The sequence below is a fragment of the Aulonocara stuartgranti genome (genome assembly GCF_965226115.1).
Source record: "Aulonocara stuartgranti genome assembly, chromosome: 1".
Classification (NCBI taxonomy): domain Eukaryota; kingdom Metazoa; phylum Chordata; class Actinopteri; order Cichliformes; family Cichlidae; genus Aulonocara; species Aulonocara stuartgranti.
Window position 1 is genome coordinate 27,716,961 of NC_138939.1, and position 25,764 is coordinate 27,742,724.

The 25,764-nt window shown below is 39.7% G+C and overlaps 1 protein-coding gene across 5 annotated transcripts in view; it reads left to right on the forward strand.

The window, feature by feature from the left end:
• The window catches only part of nhsb (Nance-Horan syndrome b (congenital cataracts and dental anomalies)), a 55,118-nt gene extending 30,683 nt beyond the window's left edge, over positions 1–24,435 (forward strand). Inside the window, exons 1-13 of one of the 5 annotated variants that reach the window (XM_082542266.1) lie at positions 4,304–4,479; positions 11,672–11,824; positions 11,910–12,046; positions 13,976–14,023; positions 14,254–14,298; positions 14,423–14,464; positions 14,826–14,888; positions 15,703–15,895; positions 16,957–17,088; positions 17,441–17,593; positions 17,873–21,061; positions 21,277–21,418; positions 21,576–24,435. In XM_082542266.1, the coding sequence (XP_082398392.1) occupies positions 4,431–4,479; positions 11,672–11,824; positions 11,910–12,046; positions 13,976–14,023; positions 14,254–14,298; positions 14,423–14,464; positions 14,826–14,888; positions 15,703–15,895; positions 16,957–17,088; positions 17,441–17,593; positions 17,873–21,061; positions 21,277–21,418; positions 21,576–22,209 (4,980 nt within the window). In that variant the 5' untranslated portion in view covers positions 4,304–4,430 and the 3' untranslated portion in view covers positions 22,210–24,435. Of the gene's footprint in view, positions 1–4,303; positions 4,480–11,671; positions 11,825–11,909; positions 12,047–13,975; positions 14,024–14,253; positions 14,299–14,422; positions 14,465–14,825; positions 14,889–15,702; positions 15,896–16,956; positions 17,089–17,440; positions 17,594–17,872; positions 21,062–21,276; positions 21,419–21,575 lie in introns of those variants that run through there. The other 4 variants (XM_082542262.1, XM_082542263.1, XM_082542264.1 and 1 more) reach the window with 4 other exon arrangements.
• Positions 24,436–25,764: the final 1,329 nt, after the last annotated feature.

Genomic DNA, 25,764 nt, shown 5'->3' on the forward strand with positions numbered 1-25,764 from the left:
TGTAATTGGTGAACCCACTTCCTTAGATTTGGTTATTTCAGGTTAACATAGCTGCAGCAGAATCCCACCTGTCGTCTTCTACAGCATGTTGGTGTTTCTTCAGTCACCTCAGAAGCCCTCTCCTCTCTCCCTCAGTATCTGCCTGTCTCTCTTTGGTCTCTTCTTCTGTCACACTCTTAGACTTGGCATGTCATTAGAATTACAGACAGACAGAACACTAAAAAGAAAAAGAAAAACATAGCCCATTAGTGTGACTGGAATAAAGACCAGTTGAAAACAGACTCAGACACACACACACACTTGCGCATGCATGCACACAGACACATACCCATTCACGCTGTGACCAGGGTAGGAGTCTTCCTCGGCACGTGCACAGCAGGAGATCACCCACTCCTTGCAAATGTGCCGGTTTCCATGGAGACACACAGTTAAAAATAACATGGGCGATGGCTTGTCTTGTGCCATTCCACTAACATGGCTGAAGCGCTCTCACACACACACACACACACACACACACACACACACACACACACACACACACACACAGAGAGAGAGAGAGAAATGTTGGCAGCAGTGTGTCTGACAAGCACACAGAGAACAATATGAAATCACACACACATACGGCCACAGTTCTTACAGTATGATAGTGGCATTTATTCCCACCCTCCTGCCGCTGGCCTAAACAGAGGTGATCTCTGATATTTTTGGAGAGAAACAAAGACACACTTAACTATGGTTACTGTATAAAGCAGATGGTATGAGTACACCATTATAGTATATAAATCTACCTTTACATTAACAGTTAACTTTAATTCTTTGGGGAAAAGTCATTCCGTTACTCATCCAGCAGATACACACCAACATAAGTGTTTATTGTTTTCTTATTACTTGAGGAATCTCCAGTATTTGATCACTTTTTAGAGAAATGTGACTTTGTACCTGATGACACACGGTGCTAACAGTGTGTGTCTCCCACTTGGTAATGTGCAGGTACTTTATTAAACATTTATAAGAACTTTTCTCAAGTTAAGCAGTTGCCTGCTTTGCCAAAAAAACAAAAACAAATTATCTATGCATAATTTTCTCTTGATAATTCTCTATTCATGTCACATCAGGTAATTTCTCCTAAAATTAAACTACCTGTAAGTGAAGCTTTACAATTGTTTTTTACAGTTATAACGAACGTTTTTGTCCCTAGTCTGGTTAGGGATGCATTAAGGTATCATGGATCACTAGACACAGTGATGGAAGATGGAACAACAGACAGCATTAAGACAGGAATATGAAACTAGGATACTAAACAGCATCAGTAAATTAAAAAAAAAAAACAGTCAGATGACACAATTTGTAAGAGAAGTTCAGAGAGTCTTGAAACAGAGTCACTGAATACAAATTATTCTAAATGACTAACATCAGTTAAAAAGACCACTTTCCTTTCCTAGTTGCTGTCTCTTACACAAGTTCACCTATCTCCAGTCTGCACAAAGGACTCAGCCAATACTTTTGATATTATAAAATGACCATCTTTATTCATAAAGGTCTTTATAAAAAACATGCAGATAACATTTTAAGCATGTCAGGTGTTTGGTAGAAAAAATACAAAACATGTATTTACTTATATATTTACTGAGGCACCGTGTAGACTGCCATGTGATAATTGCCAACATTAAGAAACAAAGCGTACTTGGCGTCTGGTATAGAAATCCTTTGATGACATATAGCTTTTTTATGCCTTTATAACAATTGTGCATGAAGTGAATGTTTGTACAACGCACCCCAGTAATAAACTCACCATAATTACAAATACACAACATTGGCTCTCACTCTATGTAGTGTTCATGCAGTACCACTAAGGGGCAGCACAGGAGCTTTCCACTGGTGTCTGTTAATACTGAGCAAACAGCAAGTACAGAGCCAGGAAATAATCCCTTGAACATTTAACCTGCTGTTATATTGTTGATATTTTCTCTGGCTCGTCTGACCCATTGTGACGTAGTGGATGCTATAAATAAGCCTACGCCTGTATTGACAGATGCTCTGCCTCATCTCTGTTTGCCATTACGGCCAAGTCCCACAGCCTTATAGAAATGGGCATGTAGCTATGATAACATGAATGTTGTGCAGGAGGGAAAGAACAGAGGGATTGAGGAGGAGGGAGACTGAACAATGGCGCAGGTGTGCAGCTTTTGAAATAGGAACAGAAGCAGAGAACAGCAGTAAATGTAATGATTTGAGAAGATACACACTGGAAGCAAGTCACATTATATGCCAGCGCATTGAGATAAATTACACTACAATTCCATCAAAATTTTTTTAAATCTAGCTTTGGAAATCTTATCAGGGACTCATAATTCAATTTCAAAGCATTTTGTGAAGTCCAATAAATTCTAAACTAGCGACCTTTACTATTTTGTTATAAATTCAGTGAAAGGATCTTAAAAAGTCTACCGAGCAAGATGGTTCTTCGAACATAGCTGTTCAGCACTTTTGCCTTTGCAAATGACTTTGGACATGGAAGAATTATGACATACAAAGTGGTTTATTCTTAACCTCCTAGGACTTGGCGTCCACATGTGGACATCACATTTTGGGTTGTCTAGACCAAAATATAAAATTTTGCTCTACAAGGGCCCGATTTCCACTTACGAGGATGTTATACTGCCACTGTTCTATCGAAATTTAAAATGAATGTCCTCATATGTGAATAGATCTTTTCTCAGAAACAAAAATCTGGTAAAAAAAATAATCTGTTTTTACATTCATCAGGTCCCAATCAGCCCAAATAGCAAAGAGAAATTAAAAATACATGCATGTCTTAGGAGGTTAAAGGTAGCAAGTACATTAGTGAAAGGTCGGTAGTGCTTACTGTTTTATTTTAAATTTCAGCTTTAAAGAACTTTTAGCAACATGACGTTGCTGCTGTTGATCATACATTATATTAGCAAGTCAGTCTCAAAAACAGTGTGTATCTTTTGACAAAAATATATACAGAAGTAGTCATTTATATGGTATCAGAGTTACAATCATAATCATCAAGCTAAGAAAATGCAAGAGAAAAATACCGAGCGTGATCCCTCCATTAAAACAAGTCTGTAAAAGCTTGTTTTATGTGACTTAAAAGATGAGACTGATAAAAGTGATTTGGTTAAGCTTCTCAGGCAGAGCAACCCATTAGGGTCCTATCTGAGAAGCTCAGGTTACGAAGCAGTTAATATGTGGTTGAAAGGTCTCTGATCTTGCACTGATGTTTCATAGATCACTCAGTACCACAGCCCCTGACAAACAACCCCAGGGACGCCAAGCTATTAAGGACTTCCCAGCAGTCCTGTTTAGGAAATGTGCTGTAAATAACTGAGGCAACCCACGAGCAATGTCTGTACATTTAATATTCGGAGCCATGTGCTCTCTTTGTCTGCATATTGACCACTGCGGGGAAGCGTGCAGGGACACGTGGTGGCTTTAGATGTGTGTTCAAATATTGCTGGTGTGTCTCCCGGGCATGGCAGGAGGCTGAAAGCTCCTTGATCAGACTGCCAGCTCCACCAGCTCTTCTCCAAAGTCAGAGCTCCAGATTACAGCAGATTACCAGGCGGGGTGCGCTTACACTCTCTCTTTCTGTGAGTGCGTGCTGTTTATTTTACACCCACATGGGGATCATGACCCTGATAGTCAGTTCAGACAAAGACAAAGTTTCTCTAAAGAGGACACTGCATTATTGAAAAAAAGCAACAAAAAAAAACCACCATTGAGCTCAGATTTTCAAACTGTAGACTCAATTTTTTCCCCTCTTCTTCAGTGTTGCAAAGTTCTTCAAATATTTGACTGCATCAATGAGAGATGTTATAACCGCACAGCATGACTTTTAGATCACGGCCATACATATTCCCAGCATGTGGTGGATTAATACATTAATACGTTGACGCTGAAGCCTCCTTCCACATATTACCGCATCATAAAGAGATTATGGTCAGGGACAGCCCATGCCCAGGCAGGAATCTACCATCTGATACAGGCACATGGGGGTGAATCACAGGGACAACAGGGATGGCATACAGACGTGTAGTCCTGTCACTCTTTGTTAGTGTCATGAGGCTGTCAGTAAAGCAGTGGAACATCCACATATTCTGTGGACAAGAAAGAAATAGTCCTTTATAGTGATATGTTGGGTCAGCTGAAGGGAGGAGAAAGCAGGGATAGCAGGCAGGTGGGTGATGATGAGGAGGAGGAGGAGGGAGAGGTCTGTGTATGCAGATGTTGTTAGTTGTTGTTAGATGTTGGGCTTGCACAGGAATGGTTTATAAAGGTCTGTAGCTTTAAATAAGATGTTATTACTGAGAAACAGATGATAAGGAGTCTAAAAGAGAAAGGAGGACCAACAGACGAAGACACAGAGGGAGAAAAGAAAAAGAGGAACTATACAGCTGCTGACTATGGCTTTGGCTTGTCTTGGTCTAGGGTGCGTCCCTGTGCGATCCAGAGGTACTGTCTCCAACGTCAAGTGTATCTTAAACTTCTTTCTTCCTGTTTAGTCCTTATTTTGATTGTCTAAAATATTCATTGGATTTTTATTAGGACAGGACCATTCTCCTGTGTTGATTTTATATCATTTGTAGAATCAATGTAGAATATTGCCGTATCCATATTTTTGGGAGGGAGTGGTGTATTAGGCTGTATATATAGAGTGCTCAAACACAGATATCCATTTAGTGTTAATAATGCATAACTTTAAACCTTTGTGTATACTGTATTCGCAAATTAATTTATCTGCCTTCAAATTCATATAAATTTGAGTGACATCCCATTCTTAATTCAAAGGGTTTAATAGGATGTCGGCCCAACCTTTGCAGCTATATCAGCTGCAACTCTTCTAGGAAGGTTAATTCAAAAGTTTTAGGAGTGAGCTTAAGGGAATTCTTGACCATTCTTTCAGACACTGATGTTGGATGAGAAGTCCTGGCTTGCAGTCTCCACTCTAATTCATCCCAAAGGTGTTCTATCAGTTTGAGATCAGGGCTCTGTGCATGCCAGTCAAGTTCTTCCACACCAAACTTATTCATCCATGTCTTTATGGACTTTGCTTTGTGCAAAGTCTATGTTGCACAGTCATGTTGGAACAGGAAGGGGCCGTCCCCAGAATGTTCCCATAAAGTTTGGAGCATGAAATTGTCCAACATGTCTTGGTATTCTGAAGCATTAAGAGTTCCATTTCTTCTGGAACTAAAGGACCCACCCCAACTCCTGAAAGAGAAACCCACACCATAATTCCCCCTCCATCAAACTTTACACTTGACACAATACATTCAGACAAGTACTGTTCTCCTGGCAACTGCCAAACCGAGACTCGTCCATCGGATTGCCAGATGGAGAAGTGTGATTCGTTCCTCCAGTGCTCTAGAGTCCAGTGGCGGCGTGCTTTACAATGCTTTCCATTGCACTTTCATATAATGTGATGTAAGGCTTGGATGCAACTGCTCGAACATGGAAACCCATTCCATGAAACTCTTTATGCACTATTCTTGAGCTAATATGAAGGTCACATAAGGTTTGGAAGTCTGCAGCAACTGACTCTGCAGAAAGTTGGCAATTTCGATGCGCTATGCACCTCAGCATCTGCTGACCATGCGCTGCGATTTTACGTGGCCAACCACTTTGTGGCTCATTTGCTGTCACTCGCAAACGCTTCCACTTTGTTATATACTATTAACAGCTGACTGTGGAATATTTAATAGTGAGGAAATTTCACAACTGGACTTATTGCACAGGTGGCATTGTTTCACGGTACTACGCTGGAATTCACTAAGTTCCTGAAAGTGATTCATTCTTTTACTCATGTTTGTAGAAGCGGTCTGCATGCTTGATTTTATAAACCTGTATTGTCTACCAAGCATTTTGTCACATAGTGATGCAGTGGTAGTACTGTTGTTTTACAGCAAGAAGGCCCTGGATTCAAATCCATCAACTGGTTGGGGACTTCCTACATAGAGTTTGCATGTTCTCCTTGTGGGATAAATGGAAGAAAATCTATGCATGTGGTTAGAAAAGAAAAGAATTAAGTCCTTTTCAGTTGTCAAGATCAGGGAAACTAGCGATTAGAGAACCAGGAAGAGATAAAAGCAATTTTTTTGTGCCAAGGTATAAACATGTTTATTTCTGCCATGAATTTTTTGGCATAGAAGTCAAAGGGACTGGCTTTTAAGCACTTCCATGTTGGAATCTAAGTTGCCACTTTGTATAAACGTTTAGTTGATTGAGTTTTGTACTGTTGGTCACAAGTTTAAAAATATATATTGTATGCCATTGTATATTGTTTAGATTAATAGACATTAATCAATAAGTCAACCTAAAGATTAACTGATTCAATTAATTAGTTTTTATAACAATAAGCCTTGTACAGCAAACGATTATACTGCCATTTTATAGGGGTTGGAAAAAAATTGATACAGCATATATAAGTATATTTTGTCTGGCAATATTGTATTGATACAGTCACACAAAATATTGATATTTTATTCTAATAAATTAAAATATTCCAGGAATACTACAAACAAAAGGGCCCATCTTGCCAATCTCTCAGAGAGATTGGCAAAGGTTGGCAAATAATTGGTACCTCATTTATAAATGTAGACAGACTGCCAACATGTTGACTAAGTATTTGTAAAATGAGCGCAACTTGAGGGAACAGGGAGGTTGCTTTGAGTAAATGTTAAAATTAAATGTGAATTTTTGTCTATGTAGACAGCAACAGATATGTGATTTTTGATGATTAATCACTGATATTTGCTGTATTATCAGAAGCTGATTTAATTTAACTGCAAACTTGATCCCATTCAATCGCAGACTGGTGGCAGTCTTATGACAACATTTACGGAACCTTTTAGTGACAAAGAGATATGGAAAGTTTAAATTGAAGGACATCATTTTCCCAAAAAAACTTTGATTAAAAAAAGTTTGATAAATTGCAATAAATGATGATGCAATACTCATATATAAAATCGCAAAATGTTAATATTAATTAATTGCAATAATATTGTATCGGGAGCAGTACTGGGGTAAAGACTCAAGAAAAATAATGTATTATACAATACTCGTTATTTAAGTAATACATTTAAGTTAAGCAGTATGTTACTTGGTTACTCACCGCAGAAAGTGATTCATTACACTACTTATTATTGTATCATTACTCTATAAAATTACCTGAAATTATTACATCATTACCAGTTAACAATATAAACCTATAGGCTACAGTCCCACACACCAACACAAATCCCTACCCTAATGGTGACACACGTAGGATCTTTCTTTAGTATTTGCACATGAAAACACAGCCGGCAACACAAAGCAAAGATGAAAAGCAGCCCAAAGAGACTTTAAAGCAATCGCCACAGTGATTCTACTTTAGAAACATGAAAAGGTAGAAAGAGACTACAAGTCTGAGTTCTCATTCAATTCAATTCCAGTTTATTTACATACAGCGCAAAATCACAACAACGTTCAACTCAAGGCACTTTATACTGTAAGGCAGAGAGCCTTCAATAATAGAAATCACTCCCTTTGCTACCTGGTGAAGATCAGGGTCTGGCTGCTGGGCAGGAGACAGCAAACACAGCGATAAAGTCACTCTGGATTCTTTGCTAGCTTTGTGTTAGCATGCTGTCTGTGCAGCTGCTTGCAAAGGGCTAAAGTTGTATGAGCAGCATAATGTAGCTGGATGCCACTTCAACTTTACCATCGCACTCTCATCCTATTGTGCAATAAAAATTAAAGTAATTTCCGTATCTCCACTCCTCAAAAGCTCTATTGCTGTACCACTGTGCCATTTTTCTCTTTCCACACATGAAATAAAATCAGCTGATCGTAGCTTGTAATTGTAACTGTAATGTAAATACAGTAACTCTTTACATTACTGTGCTACTGAAAAATATCATGTAATCACAGTAACGTGTTACACCCAGCAAAGATCCTGAGTGAAGTATTGTGATAATATCATATCGTGGGGTGTCTGACGATTCACACCATTTACATCTTTATAGTCATTTGTACTTACACTGACCACTCAAAATACTTTAATACAGTACACTATTCCATGCATGAGCATATTATCTACCTCACATTCTCAGCCGGCTCAGAATCACCAGTTACCCACAGAGACACAAGGAGACCATGCAGATTCCACAGAAAAAGGCCACAGTGGACCAGGAGGAGATACAAAACCAGAATCTCAGAAAATATGAGATGTTGCACCGTTTGAGTTGCCATACGCTCACAGTGCAATTTTCCTAAGCAGAACTGGCTGGCTTGTGTTTCTTATATAACAGCTGTCTACTATGACAAGATTCTGCAGCTACTGCCTAGGGTGTATACTGCCTGACCCAGATACACCCAATACATTCTACTAATGACTTACATTCACTCACATCTGCACAAGAGAGATTGAAAGAGATTAAAAAAAAGAGAGAGATACAAAATCTGTATATATATATATATATATATATATATATATATATATATATATATATATATATATATATATAAATATAGCTGGACCAGTAATAGAAAAGTTAATGCTAAATCTGGGACATGTGTAGTTGTCACAGATGATTATGTCTGGTTGTAGTCCTGCTTCATACAACCTTGATACAAGTATAGTTGTGACACTGTGTAAAATGGTAATAAAAACACATATTTAGATCATTTAGCACATATTGAATCAAAAGTAGCACAAAAAACAACTTAAAAAATGTTGATTATTTTTGACAGATATGTTGAATTTGCTGGTAAAAACTCTTAAATGAAACAGTGATATAAAGGCAACAAACAGTTTTGCAGTTCTTAAAAAAAACACCTGGTGAGACATCTCACAACTAGTTCATTAATAAAGCTCTATTAATAACATGACTGAGTCTAAAAAGAGCATCCCAGATAGGCATGGCATCCTCTTTCCATCCCTTTTGTTTCACAGATTACGAATACTATTGCCAAATCTTTGATCAAATCTATCAGAAGTGGGAATAATTTATGCTGAAGTTAAACATCTGAAGTTTACATCAAGCAAAACTGGGAAGAAAGAAAAGATCTTTTTCAACTACTGTAAAGCAGCTCTGAAACAGAGTGCTGTTAAAAAAATGATGCAACACTGAGGTAAACATGACTTGAATGAAACATGTTGCCAGTATCAGATTTAAAAGCATGTATTTCAAAGAGTTACGTTTCATGATTTCTAGATTAATAAGCTCTGTTTGTTCGATTTTCATTTGAATTCAATTCATTTTTAATTTACTAGGATTATTTATATTTAGAGGTTTTTTTTTTTTAGGTTTTTTTTGGAGTGTGCCCAAGCTCTCAAGCTGTTATAAGTGCCACCAGACCTCCTGCAGATATTCAGCACACCCAACATGGCGAGAGAAAGGAAACTGCATGTGGCAAAACTGTGTTCATCCAACACTGTCAGTGTAATAAAAGCAGCTGTTTGACATATAGGTGCTTCAATTTGCTGTTTGGTTAATTGCAGTGTTACAGCATTGCAACTGGGTTGCCAATTTTGGGGTTGTAACATCTGAACACACAATAATTGTCCAGTTGAAACAAACTGACATTTTTCTGCCTTTAAACTTAGATACTGTTGATCTAAGAGTTGATACAACATAAAATGCTATTTTTTTCTCATCTGTTTGTTTTCTCTGTTTCTCATCAATACTTTTTTTTGGGGGGGGGGGGGGGGGTATTGAAGTTGTTCAGCAAATCGTTTTGAGATCTCTCTTTACCGTCTGCATGCATTTATCACAAAATTTTGTTTGATATTCTCAGGCATTTACTCTCTTTTGTACTCTACTTTTTTCTTTCATACTTCCCCCTCTGCAAGTTGCTGACACTGCATCTGCAAATGTCACAGTTTGGGGAAACAGAGACTTAAACGTAGAGTAAAAAAGAGAGCAATGATGGATAAAGAGAGAAAGTTGGCAAGATACGGGACTTTAAGTCAGCATTCATGCTTTCAGTTTGTTCAGTTTAATCTGACTTGATTAAGATCATACCACACTTTATGAGTACTCATATAGAAATGCTGGTTGTACTAAACAGCAACAATGTACCAATTTAATGGACATAATGTGGTCAGCAATGTATAGACACTCAACTTTTCTTCCAGCTTTGGTCAATATATTTTGCTTGTCTGTCCTACTTGTAATGAAACTAAAATATATTTTCGTTTCTCTTAAAAAAGTTCAAGTTCTTTTCTTCGGCTGTGTGAAATCTTGTTATATCTTCAAAAACATTATCTTTATGAATTATACAGATGTGAAATCTAAAAAAGTGACTTTGTCTGTAACTGTAATTTGTAATGGTTTGCTTGATGTCACTGAACGGACTGTGTTTTTTAACCTTGTAGTTTACATGAGCCAAATGCTGTCTGATTATAATTGGATGCAGGCACATATAAGGAAGGTTGCGTGGCTACTGACATACAGTGTGGCTTCCAAGGATGCAAGTGCATTTTGAATTATGAGTTATAAGACAATTGATTGCATAAGTTAAAGAGCTTAACAGCCCGTATCGGTCATTCTTTCACTTCTTGTGTGAACATCAACTTTGAGAATTATATACAAATTATATATATATATATATATATATATATATATATATATATATAATTTATGATGGGAGAAATTTTTCTTTGGTGAAATCTTTGTTGCAATAAATACATGAAGGACTGCAAAATTTACAGTGGTCTGTTGGTATGTTCAGAGTTTAAGGTGTGGGTTTAGCTGCCACCTGCTGGTGTGTCAGGGCTTTGTCTCGTGTTTTCATCCACAAGACATACAGACTAGAGACTGGCAAATTCTGTCTGTAAACAGATTTGAAGAAGGTTCTGGCTGAAGTCTTTCAGTGTGGAGCCTGCATGTTCTCCCTGTGCCTGCGTAGGATCTCTTCGGGCACGCCAGCTTCCCCCTGCAAGCATGTCTAAAGACTTACTTGTTAGGTTAACTGGTGATTTTAAATTGGCCAAAGGTGTGAAGGTGGGAGTGAATGCTTGTCTTTTTGTCTGTGTTAGTCCTGTGATGGCTGGAATAGGCTCGAGCCTCCTAATGACCCTGAACTGAACAAATAGTTAAGAAAATGGATCGAAGGGTATACTTGTATGTGTGTGCGCAAAGCACTCTGCAAAAGCCCTTTCTTCTAAAAGTAAATAGATATTGCCTTCAAAACTATTTAAAATTCCAAAAGTGAAGTTATTTATGAATTAATGTCATATTGATTGAATGAAGACTACATTATATCTACATTTATTGTGCTGACCTTCAGCACAACAGCAGCTTTCCTAATTTTATGCTAAAGCATTTTATGGGCAGGTTTTTCAAGCATCTTGGGGAGCTTGTCATAGTCTTTCTGTGAATTTAGTGCATCTCTCTCCTGTTTCTTCACATGGTCCTCGATGATGTTGATCGCTTTTCCTTCTTCTCCTCATCATCAATTCATAGAATTGTTGTTTTGCTTCAATTTTTTTGGAGACAATTTTGATTTCTGCGCGTCCTGTTTATTTATGATGTAGAAACCATATTTTAGTTTGTGACTGTACATGCAAATTCAAGAGTCCCAAGTTAAAACTTAAACATGGATAGTCATATCAAAGATTCTATTTAAGAGAATTAATTCTGTCTCTCTCCTCTCATCTTAGCGGTGTCAAACCTTGACATAGAGAGCAAGCTGTCGGTTCACTATCAGGCTCCATGGCACCAGCAGCACAATGTATTTCATCCTTGCACCCGACCGCCGTGTCTGGAGGAGCTGCACAGAAACGCTCAGCTCAGTCTCAGAGCTCTGCACCGAGGTGAGAGAGGCAAAATCAGGGGCAAAGTTGCATTATGTACAAAGTATGGATTGGAAATTTGTACTCGTGTGTTCGGTTTTCACAGACGAACAACAGCGGCAGCGGTCCACGAGTCGGGAGAGAAACAGGGTGACCATCTCTATCTCAGTGGCGCCCCCCATGCCCACCTTCCCTTCGCCCCACACCATCCGGCGGCAACAGAGGAGTCGCCTGGCAAGAGCGGTAAGGACTCACTGAGAGTAACATGAACTAAGAGTATGTTACGTTTAACAAACAGGGTGGAGTTAAGATGCGGTTCACCGTAAATGACAGCAACTACGCCAGGGACTTCCCTTGCTTCATAAATCCTCGTTTAGGACTGTGCATCTTATCAGTGGTCAGTTAATATCTGTAGCAAAAGTTGTGATAAAATTTGGTATTTGGCATCAGTATCTCCAAGATTCTTCTTCAGTCAAATGCATGTATTTTGATATTGCACCTTAACACTTATTGTTGACTCCTGTAAAACAAAATAAAAGGAGATAATATTTTCATATACTTACAGTGTCAGAGTTCCACCTCCCTCCACCCATATTTTGATTGCGATTCCTATGCAACACAAGTAATCAAACACACAATAAAGAAAGTTAGAGATTAATTAGATTGATATAATTTTTGCTGCAATCACATATTTTTATAGCGTGATAAAATTATCATTGTGAGTTATTTTGGCCATGATAGTTGTGTAAACCAGTCTTAAAACAATTCTGCCGTGTGGCTCCAAGTAGGAGAAACTACTCCATGCTCTGAACCAATATAATGTTTGCATTTGTGAATGTTGTGTGTGGAGCTCAGATGCAACAGATCCACTTGTCAAATCAGTATCAGTTTTGACAATTTTGAAAACATAGCTTTTAAGGGAACTAAAAAAAACTCCTAATAGAACTCTCAGGTCAGCTGATAAGTCTAGTTGTCCCTAGAAGCAGGCTAAAAACCAGAGGAGATCGGGCCTTTGCGATTGCTGCACCCAAACTTTGGAACAATCTGCCTCTTGAAACTAGGATCTCTTCATCACTTGACATTTTTGAAAACCCGTTTAAAAACACATAATTTAATTGTGACTGAGTTTTGTTCTTTGTGTGTGTTTGATCTACTTTTTACTTTTTTGTCATGAACCGGGCCTTACAGTCATGACAACAACAAAAAAAAAAATCCAGACATGGTTAGGAATGTATTCCAAGCTGCTTTATTCTTTTAAATAAATAAAACAGAAAAGAAACCCTACTGTCAAAAACAAACAGTGGTAAGTGTAATCAGTACCATCAGTAGTGTGTGAAGGGATGTATGAGTGGAAGATGATGCATCTAATAGTGTCAAAAGTAAAACACCAAACCTAACGCAGCCAAAGTCCAACCTGGTGTCTCAGAGCCAACCAAAACTATGCCCTAAAGGCTTTTTATATAGAGTCCTGGCACACTGGCCCAGGTGTTGCCAGTGTCACTGATTGTAAACGGGAACTCTGCCTCTCCAGTGCCTGCAAACAAGACACACATGAGCCAAAAGGAAGGCAGGGTGCAGTGGGTCATCACAACTATGTACAGCACTTTGGTCAACCTTTGTTGTTTTTAAATGTGCTCGTAAATGGCCTGTATTTGTATAGCGCTTTACTAGTCCCTAAGGACCCCAAAGCGCTTTACACTACATTCAGTCATTCACACACTGGTGATGGCAAGCTAAATTGTAGCCACAGCCACCCTGGGGCGCACTGACAGAGGCGAGGCTGCCGGACACTGGTGCCACCGGGCCCTCTGACCACCACCAGTAGGCAACGGGTGAAGTGTCTTGCCCAAGGGCACAACGAGACTGTCCGAGCCGGGGCTCGAACCGGCAGCCTTCCGATTATGAAGACGAACTGCCAGCTCTTGAGCCACGATCGCCAACATAAATATTTATAAATAAATTGATTGATTGATATGAAATCAGAAAATTGCTTACTTTGAATTCTGTGTACAGGTGACAATAAGCTGCTTAGATAAACTTAAAGTGTTTCCTTAACTGGTTCAAATTGTCGTGTGGTGCTGTTTGCACAACTTTTTGTTGGTTTTTATGAAATCTGTACTTCGTGTCTTCCAATAAAATGATAAAATATCTTATTCTAACTTTTGCATGCAGCAAGAGAGAGCAGAAAGGGAGCGAGACTTAGACTATCAACCCAGGAAGGTAAAACAGAAATTTGTTTGTGATTTTTCTATTGACACATGCTAATGTGAAATTTATGTTATATGCACATTTGTGCACAGTTAAGGCTGTGTGTCTGGAACTACATGTTATCATGCTACATCTTTTATACCACTTCTATTTTTTTAATTGCTTTGGAACTTTTTTGTGTAGAGGTTGTGTGTTTTTAATTACACTCGCTCTACTCTTTCTTGTTTTGAAAACTCTTGAAGGAGAGGCCTGTGAAAGAATCAGAAATCCAGACCATACAGAGAAAAGTAAGAAAGAACATTTACACTTGGCCAAAAATTGATCATTTTCAGTCCTGACAGACTTTACAACATTTGCCTGTGTGTGTAAAAAAAATGCTTGCTTTTATGTGCGTGTTTCTTTCTACTACAGGAGAGGCCAAGAGAAGCAGATGTTCAGACGATCCAAAGAAAGGTAAGAAAGATGTGTCAGAGTGACATACCTGACATCTGATGTCAAATATTTGTACACCGTTTTTTTTTCTTTTCTTTTTTTTTACAGCTTTTATGTTAGGAGATAAATGCAGGATTGTTACTATATAACATATGTTAAAAAAATTTCCTGGGTTTTGGGTTGAAGAACAGGAACATGTAGCAGCATCGATTAAATATCTGTTGGGGAGAAAAGGTTGAAAAGAGTGCACCGCCTTGTTCAGTTGTCACCTTTTGATTTTCCTTTAATCTTTTTTATGTGGAATTACTTTAAATCTTTTGGATTTCACATGTCACTTCATCGACTTAATTAATTTATTTTTTGTTATATTTTGTGTTCTTAGTTTGAGTGCTTTTACTCACTTCACCCTATTGAAAGTTGCATCTTCATTCCATGGAATAGAAAGGTACCAAGCTTTTTCGTTTTGATTTCTTTTTTTAATCTTCCTATCATATTACTTGTTTAGTAGTTTGAGTCATTCAGCTACAGCTTTCAGTGTGGAGTACTTTGAATTAGACTTAGCTATTGCATAGATTCATTGGACACATCATTACGTACGCCTTACTAGTACTGGATTGGACACTTTTCCCCTCAATTCTTCATATCATAGATTCAACATGGTGCTGGAAACATTGTTCAGAGGTTTTGGTCTGACAAGCTAAACTCACAGTTGCTACAGATTTGTCAGCTACATATCCAGGATGTAAATCTTCTGTGCCACCACCACATCCCAAAGGTGATCTATTAGAATGAGATCTGATGACTGTGGAGGTCATTTGAGTACAGTGAACTCACTGTCATGTTCAAAAAGCCAGTTTGAGATGATTGGCGCTTTGTGACATGATATGTTATCATGCTCAAAGCAGCCACCAGAAGATGGGTACACTTCTGTGACCAACAACCAAACCACATTCAAAATCACTTCCCCATTCTGATTCTTGAATTTCATCTCTGTTGGGTAATTTTGACAATGTCTACAAACCTAAATATCTTGAGTTGCTGGCATGTGATTGGCCGAATAGATATTTGTGTCATTCATCATTTGAACAAAGTGTACCTAATGAAGTGTCCATGAGTGTATATGACATTGTTAGAAAAATTGTAAAAAAAAAAAAAAAGATTCACCTCACCAATGTAAGTAGTTACTGTTAATCTGTAACTTTCTCAAATTAAATCCTAACGCACATTTAATGCTGCCAATATCTGCCTGTTTCTTACAGGCTACCTCTACAGGGGAAGGTGAAGGCGGTGAGGTCTTGGGAAGCAACAGAGCCCAGGCCTCAGCCCCCAGTGCACCTTCAACCCAGGATAAGCAGACAAACTGGTCAAAGGAAAACGTCCCACCATCAGATCACAAGTCATCTGGCGATTCTCATGCTATCTCTTCCTGTATCATCCCGATCAATGTCACAGGTAAGTTAAAGAAGAAAGAGAAAATAAAGTTGAAAAATAAACAGCATTTAAATCAGTTGATAATCTGAAACATATAATGCACAGGCCTTATTCGGTATGTGCTACAGCTCATTCATGGGCTGTTACTGTTAAACATATCTGTTCTGTTATTTGTAAATGTTGGGATCATAAGCTTTAATAGCTTAAGCTCTATTTAAGAACTACATACAAACTACATAGTTACTAGTAAATATGAATTTCAACACTGTTTTAAAGTACACGTTTGAACAGTCACTAAAAGAGGAAAGGGCAGTACTTTTACCATTTGCAATAGGTCAAACGCTTTAAACCGCACATTAATAGCAATAATAGGAACTTTTAATTGTAAGCACAGAAATTAAGATGCAACTGAAGTGGCAAAGAAATATATTGCCTCAAAGAAAAGAACAGCCAAACCTGCTGTTTGCAGCAACTACTTGCGGCCTTTTACAACTATCACGGTTCTTTGGCCATACCATGCACATGTCTGGAAAGATTCCCCTTACTCTGCAATCTGTTGTGACCATCGCTCACCCATAGTTAATGGTATAGAATCGTACCGGATAGAAAATAAAAACTTGACAATTCTTATGGCTTAAACTCTACGGTGACTATTAAAACGCAGGTGTAAGGAGCATATGAACGTGCAAATGTTAGATTCTATTTACATGCATAGAAAAGGTGTAACTGGCCTCGATTGTGCAGTTTCTATATACACATACACAGAAAAAGAAACAGTGCATTTTATTTGAAGTAAATATTCTAATCAATTGCCATATAGATGTTGTGAATCTTGGTACCCTAGGCAGTTTATAGGGTAAGTTTAATCAAGATTGAACCAGTCATCTTGGAGGACTTCAGGAACAAACATACAGCCTACGCTAAAATCATTATAGCACGATGATGATGACTTTTACTGGCCTTTGTCAGGACCCAAACAGAGACTTTCTCATCTAGATATTCCCGAACCTGGGATCATACCAGATAGTTTCTTTAAAAAGATTATTAAACAACATTTTATATATACATTGTTGTTATTACAGGAGTTGGGTTTGACAGGGAAGCAAGTGCTCGATGCTCTCTAGTCCATTCTCAGTCAGTTCTTCAGAGGAGAAGGAAGCTAAGGAGGAGGAAAACCATAACAGGAATACCCAAAAGAGTACAGCACGATATGGGTATGTTATAATAAAATCCTTCTCACATAGTATTTTACTATACTATGTATTTTTGTACTTTTGGCAATAAAAAAGATGACATGTATTTTTTGCAAACAGCTAATTTGGTTCTCCATTTTTAAAGAGGCTTAAATGTGAATTATTTTGATCATGAGTTAAAAAACTTCACAATTATGTGTAAAGTTTAAAGATGCGAGCCAAAAGGATATTAAAAAACAAAGTTGTTGTTTATTTAAGGGTTCGTCTTCCTGCGGGGTTGTTTGTGGATATCACATTCTGAAGAAAAACTCAGATGAAAAAGTTAGCGCAGGATATTTCCGAAAGTAAAGACACTTTGATTCTTTGCTTTCAGATTCCGATGAATCACCTGTGGCAAGAGAGCGCACAGTGATTATCCATGCCAATCCACATCAACTCTCGCTCTGTCAGGAAGAACTCTCAGTCAGTGGTCGCCTCCATCACACTCGTGACTCTGGCTGCCAGACAGATGATTTTCTTATAGCATGTAAGTTTCTGATACTGGAGGAGGTTCTTTAGGGTGAGCACTTTTACCACACATTACAGCACGGTTCCTCCTTGATTAATCTACTCTGTTTTCAAAGACCCTCTAGATCCCATTGCATGAAAATTATCTCGAAGCTGCTTATCTACTTTCATCCCTAAACTTGATTAATTGATCTGGAATTATAATTAATTCTTTTTTGCAGTTACAATCTACAGGCCACATGCATTAAGAAATATCTCCATCTGTTCCCCTCTCTCTTTTCTGTTTTTTCATTTTCAGGTACAGCTGCTCCCTCCAGAAGGCGTATTCGAGCTCAGCGAGGCCATCAGGGAATTCCTGCCTCTTTGTCCCATTCAACAGGAAATATTTCTTCTCTTGGTGACCAATCAGATTCAACATACACCACAGCCACATCCCATGGTGGGCGATTGCGCTCCCGTAGCCTTCCACGAGAGGGTGGACGTCTGATGGATAGTGATGAGGATGACGATGACAATTATGACGATGATGATGAGGATGAAGAATTGTCACCTTACGAAGCAGAGGACTTTATTCCAGCTGGCCCCAGTCCAAGAATGAAGATGATGATGATGAAGGATGAAGAGGAGAGCACAGATGACCAAGCAGCTCCAGAGCCGCTACAGCTTGGAAGCCTAAAAAGGCTGCAGCGAACTGGGGAGAGAGACAGAGGAGGTGGAGGAGGTGGAAGCCCAGAGCATAGCTGGATGGAGAGGGGTCGTTCACGGTTACCACGCAAGGCTGACATGGGCAGCTGCGAGATCTCGTCAAGCTCAGATACGTTTAGTAGCCCTATTCATTCAGTGTCTACAACAGGAGTCTTAGGCAGCCATGTGGATCACAAAGAAGACCACCAGTCATCCAGCGGGAACTGGAGTGGTTCTAGTTCTACCTGCCCCTCACAAACATCTGAAACCATCCCGCCACCCTCTTCTCCACCCTTGACAGGCTCATCCCACTGTGATTCAGAGCTGTCACTCAACACCGTGCCCAATGCTATTGATGAGGGATTCTCCCTCGATCCCTCATATCACTCTGACCTCAGACCCCAAGGCCAGGGTCACAGATCAAGCTCATTCACATCCTCAGCCACAGACCAGCTGGATGATGCAGGGGTCAGTACAGCCAGTGAAGGAGAGTGGACATACCCTCCAGACCAAGATCAGACTGACCAAGATCAAGACCCTGACCAGACCCAAAACCTGAGCCAGAGCCATGGGGTAACCCAAGAGTACAGCTCTAAACATAGCCTTGAAGACCAAGCTGGCTTCAGTGAGAAAACGAGCAACACTGAAACAGAGCCTGGCTCTCATTACCCATCTGATACAGAAGGTTTCTATTCCTCCTCTGTGCATATCAGAGAGTGTAATCAGAGTTATAGAGGATACATGTATAACTATGCAGACCAAGGGCCTGACTGTGGTCAGTCCAACACTGTGGCAGCACCACTATCACATGGAGTTTACCCTGAGCCCTCAGCTGACTTCAGAGCAGGCACTCTAACCCTGGGGAGGACATCTCGTTCATTAAGGAAACCGAAAGTCAAACCTCCACCACCCAAACGAACCTCCTCACTAAAGGAACCCAGTGGTAGTGTTGATGTCGGAACGGACACACAGGCAGATCAGGATCAACCAAAGATGGTTATTGAGCAGGAGCTTACTTTGTCTTCCACAGATATGAAGCTGGAACTGGACCTAGAGCTTGGAGTTGCTCCAGAACCATTACAGACATCCTGTTTAGTGGCAGAGCCTTTGGGAACATGGGGAATGGGACTGGGGGAAACCGTGGACATAGTAGAGCCCATGTCTTTCAGCTCTGCAGATACACACTCATTTAAAGATGAAGGTGCTGTGCAATCTGACTATGCAGACCTTTGGCTTCATAACAGTGAACTGAAGTCCAACAATGGTGAGTACACATCCATGTCCAACTCAAGCACCGCCACAGGCACTACTGTCATGGAGTGTATCAAGTCACCAGACAGCTCTTCCTCTTCCACAGAAACCCAAACCCAGGCCCCTACCCAGGCTTCAGACACCGTGGCAACTAGTTCACCACTCCCACCTGAAGACTTCAAACTAGGGTCTCCTGAGAAACTGGCTGGTCTGGCTTCACCATCAAGTGGTTATTCCAGCCAATCAGAAACACCTACATCAACCCTGCCCACATCTTCGGCAGCATTTTTCCCAGGACCATTGTCTCCTTCAACTGGCAAGAGGAAGCCCAAAGTGCCAGAGAGGAAGTCTTCTCTCGCTTCCCTGCAGCATTTCCCCAGAGATGGAGCTTCCATTTCCTCTTGCTATAAGAGAGACCCAGACTTTCCACCTCCACCTTCTCAGCTGGATCTCAGTATCCTTCATGGTGGCTATGTCAGACACACGTTATCCCACCGGACTTACCACATGCACACATTGCACCATAGCAAACACAGAGCTGCAAATGTTTTAGCCACTGGCACAAAGTTGTTGGCTCCTGAAGCATCAAATACCAACCCACCACCAAGTTCAAACTCTACATTAACAATTCCTAGTTCAAATCTGTCAGCGATAACACCGTCTGCTCTTCGATCAGTGCAGCTTCATTCTGTTAGCCAATCTGCAGATCCACAAATTACTTACACTACAGACCAGGAAACACCAAGTGTAACAGAAACTGCTACAAGACCCAAATGTCCTCCTAGTGCTTCTACTCTGGCTCCGCCACCTCCTAACACTAGGCCTCTCCCTCCTCGCAGACCTCCTCCTAGACCACCAGGTCACGAGCACACCTCCTCCCCTGAGCATGCACAACCAACACCTCCTGGCCGTCATCCTGATGGGCCTCCATCTTATGAAAGCCTGCTACTTAGACAGGACCGCTATGGACCTGGAACTTTCTGGGCTATGACTGCCTTCCGAACCCGAATGGACCCATCATCAGACCTCTCTGAGGACAGCTCACCTGTGCATCGACCTGTCCCACGTGCTCCCCATCCATCTCCTGTGGATCTACACACACATATCCATTCTCATAGAGAGTTCAGAGGGCTCACCCACTCATCTCGTGCACATCCTGAGTTTAGGGTTTTAGGAGAACGCTCCTTCTCCCAGGATGATGATGATGATGAAGATGAAGAGGAGGAAGAGGAAGAGCACGTGAAAGAACCCCCTAGACCTGTATGTCCCAGAGGAGGTATGCGATCAGATCATCCTCCACCCCCAGCATATGAGTTTGCTGGGGGATCCCACTCAGACTCAGGGCCCTGGGCTAGTCCAATCAAAGTGCCTGGTACCACAATGGAGACATTGCATTCTTACCTAATCAGTGACCCAAGAAATAGAGGACACGAAGAACAGGAAGAAGAGGAGGAAGTGACATCAGGTGCTACCAGAAGTGCCCAGCAACAACAGCCACAGGAAAGCAAAGATGACTCCACGACTCCTGACACTGAGGATTACTTCAGTAAAGGTATGTTTCTAAGCAAAATACCACTTCCAGAAGAAGTAGGGTATTATTTTGTAAAAAATAAAGAAAATCTCACAAAATGCCATGATGTTTATTAATATTAAGCTGTTGTATCACAAAACAACATTAAAATTCTAAAAAAAAAAAAGGCAGTTTAAGGGATGGCTATTTCATCAACTGTATACTAAGTGATCAGACAGCCAGATGACATGTGTTAGGGATGTTGTGTGCTACAGATTCCACACCCAGTGATAATTCGCTCTCCCCTCTGATGGATGACACCAAAGTGGATGATGACATCATTCTCACGTCACCCAATAAGACCCGGACAACTGAGGACCTGTTTGCCATGATACACAGGTACTGGTCAATATACTTAATTACAATGTCTATGCAGTGTTTGTAATATATCTATTTTCTAGATTATTTTTTGTACTGACTCTGCTACATGTTTATGTTTTCTGTTTATTCCTTGTCTTTACTTTAATTGTGACTGTATTGTGATTTCCTTATTTAGATCCAAGAGAAAGGTCCTGGGTCGTAAAGATTCTGGCGACTTAAATGCTAAGTCTCGTCTCTGCCCTCCAGTACCAGTGACCCCCAGCAACGTGTCCACCGTCATTATCCCTCCAGCACCTCCTCTCAACATTCCAGCTACCTTAGCCACTGCTGTTGGGTCACAACGAGCCCCTGTACCAATCTATCGCAGCGCCAAGAAATCAAGTACGTCGAACGAGGAATTTAAACTCTTGTTGTTAAAAAAGGGAAGCAGAACTGATTCCAGCTATCGCATGTCAGCTACAGAGATTCTGAAAAGCCCTATTACCCCTAAAACACCAGGGGAGTCTGTCCAGGAAGGGCCCATTAGACAGGGAGAGGAGCCACCCTCTACGCTCCAGGAGAGCCCCATTTCTGGCCTCGACCCAATCCAGATACCAGGTCTTTTTCCCAGAGCCAACTCTGAGAGTTTTGCATCGAAAACCCTGCCTATGTCAGCTGCATCTCGACAAGGACGTTCTCGGATACCCCCTGTAGCCAACAGTAGTCGCTACAGTACACGCAGTCGCCTCTACACAGCCCCCATGCAAGCCATTTCTGAAGGGGAGACCGAGAACTCAGATGGGAGCCCCCATGATGACAGATCATCCTAAAGCCACCCGATGCGTGATGTCCTCTATTCTTAGCTGTGCCCTGCATTTCAAACGGTCCCTTCTACTTTTCTTGGATGGCTGTGTCATCGAGGCCAATGGTGTAATTCTTATGACACACAAAATCTGACTGTTGCAGAAATAAATCCGGTTGTGGATATTTTATTCTATACAAAGGTGTCAAACTGTTGTGAGGATTTGAACCATAAAGGTTATGAAAAACTATGAAAAAATAGTGTATTAAATAAATAATTCCCTCATCGAAAAAAAAAATGCAAGACTTATTTTGATTGAACTATCTTTTTAAAAAAATAACGAAAGAAAGAAATAACGAGTTCAAAATGTTTGAAAAATTATAAAAAGAAATTTTGTGGAGTGTAGACAAGGTGCGTTTGTGTTTGCATGAGCAAGCACATGCAACATCCACTGATATTTCTACTTCTTGTGTTGTGAATGATGTGGGTGTGTGTATGTCATTGAGGAACTGCTTTCTTATTCAATTTAAAAATTCTTATGACAATTAATATTCTTTTAACTTGTGGTGCCCAAAGCATCAACTTCCTAGACTCCATATTCAATATTCCTGCCAACCAGCAAGGTTTGTCTCATTGTGGAAGTTATCTCTCAAAACAGCATTGACTTATTAGACTGGATTTCCATCTGCAGACCTGGCATAGAGAGTATATCACACAGAGCCAATCATATATTTCTTCACATAAATTATATCCAAAAAGATGACATGATGCATGTATTTTTGTAAAATTGCTTCTCAGAACATGATGATAAAGTTTCACCATGTTGCATGAACCTATATGGAAACATCCCCTGGATCCTGGTTTCTGTTGACATTTTTGTGGTTCTTTTGTATTATATGAATCTTTCTCTGCAGAAAGATTTGGTTGACATTTGTACCACATTGCCGGTGATCTAAACTGATTCGTCTTGGATTTGAGTGTTTAATAAGAAGGAGCAAGGGCTTGCGCCTATTTGTCTAAGATACATGCTAATTCTGGACAATCGCACAGTGGCCTTTCTCTACCAGAGGTGGTTTTAAGCAGGGAATTTGTAAATCTCTGCATGTATACATGGAGCTGTGCCATGTTTCACCAAAAGTCAACCATGAACCCAACCCTGAAATCTAGTATGCTTAGACTGATTAAAGATTTTCCAGCTGCTGGCCAGTCTTGCTGTGCTGACTTAAGTGGAAAAAAAGGTACATTTCAACCAGATTTAAATACACCACTGAGTGCAGATGGTGAAAATGCTTTAGATGGTTCTCAATCGGTTTGACTAGAGGTTCATTTGGAAAGGTATCAACTTCGCTTTTGCACTTCATGATTATTCAAGAATATTCCTTGAAAAGAAAATATATCTTATAGTGAAATGCATATGTATATTTGTACTGAATATAAAGAAAACTCATATCTATATAAAATGACAAACAGAAATTTTATAAGGAATCAATCTGAGTGTAGCAAAGAACAGGTCTCACTGAAAACATAACACATAAATCTTAGCAATGTACACTGTTCTCCTCTCCTTGTTGCCTCTCCTTCATTTGCACTGACCCAGTGTAGCATTAGACAGGTGAAAGCTCAACCCAGTGTCAGGTGTACACCATTTTGTCTTGCACTCCAAACCTCATATATTTCAAAATCTGAACATAAGGAGGCAAGAGGAGGAAAGGACTGCATACATCCAGTGTTCAACAGTCAGCAGGGTACCGATTGCCTCGCTGCAGCCTTTTCTCTCCCACACCCGGTTTCGAGTGTGCTGTGAACTCTCTCTCATCCTTCAAATAAACATTACACAGTGTTTTACAGAAGCAAACTATCATCAGTGGAAAGCTTGAACTCTCACCTGCCTACCACAGCAAACGCAACACATACACGTCTTACATTCAGAGACCGTACTTCAATTGAAACCACTCACTGTATTCTGTGAATACCTCAGCAAGCATATTACTGTTTTATTGTAAATGATAGATAGATAGATAGATAGATAGATAGATAGATAGATAGATAGATAGATAGATAGATAGATAGATAGCAAACCACAACTGTTTGATACTCAGCGAATATCAATTGCAGAACTGACACTGTGTAAGATGGAGAGAGTAAAAAGCTGTGAACTGATTACTTTGACATTTATCATACTCATACTGCTGAAGCGCACCTGTTCCTGTTCACTGTTTTATTTGTTGTGTTTTCTGTCGCATGCAATAAGCAACAGTGGGAGTGGGGGGGGGGGGGGGGGGGGGGGAGAAGGACACCGCCAAATCATTATTTTTATCTGAGGGATGTCTCCATGAGAAGAGATTTTTGTATTTTCTGTTCAAACGTCAAGTTCAATAGTGTGTTCTATAGATGTACAAACTGTCTGGCTAATTCTGTTCTGTATAGTCGTGAACACAAACAGGGGTTTATCTTGTACTGTATATCTACTCACTGGACAATCATAGGTTATAAGAGACTGTAAAGAAAATTATCTAGAATCTGCTGGGAGGGAGAAATCTGAACACTTTCGGTGCTGGGTCCTAGTCCTGGTGGAGCTGTGGAAGTGAGAGAAATATTTTCCAGGAGAAACTGCTGATTATGTTTAAAGTGCATATGTGTACACGCCAGTTTCAATACAATGTACAAATAAAGAGTAAGCAAGGAAAAACATGAATTCGTAAATACAAAAAACTAGTTTGGATTTGATCAGAGTGTCACCATCTACTTTTGACTAATAGCTAAATATTTTGTTTCCCACTAATATTATTACTGAATAACTGAAATAAAGAAATAAAATCATTTGTAGGGCTGTAACAGTATTAAATGAAAAATGCAACGCGACTGTGAATTGCCATGTGAAATTCTCCAAACACTCAGTATTTGATCAGTTAAGTATTTGGCCTTTAGTTTAGTTTGTGATTTTTCCGTACTGTACCTGGCACTGATGCCTTAAAGGTATTCCAAGACTGTTTCTTTTATTTGTAAGGAGTGGACAGAGGGGTTGACACATTTTGTAAGAAAGAGAAACTCTTGAGGTTGCCATGCAGACTCTAGTTTAACACTCTTTTCGCCCTCTAAAACCTCAGCAGCTTGGGAATACAACAAAACAAGAATCTGTAACCTTTATGGATTTTTTTTTCAATCTGTTTCCAATATCTGCACGCAAGGGGAAGTTTGATGACAACCACTTGATATTTTTATTCAGAAGTGTACAGTATGGAATAACACTAAACAGACTTTTAAAAAAAAGTGACATAGAGGAGAAAAAATAAACACTGAAAACAAACTGTAAGTATTTAAAAGATGCTCCATGCTTAAAACTAGCTAGGACTTATCAGATTTGAATCACTTTTGTATTTTTGTATAAAAATGTAAATACGTTTTTAAAGGAAAAAAAATGTTGCAAATTCTTTCTTTTGTAAAATAAACAAATAAAAAAATTAAAAACAAAGAAGGTTTTTTTTTTTCAAAGTTTACATGATTATTTCCAAGCCTTTGTATATTATGGAGCTGTGCAACACCTTCAGTCTTGTATTTATTTTGGGGGGACAACATTGTGAAA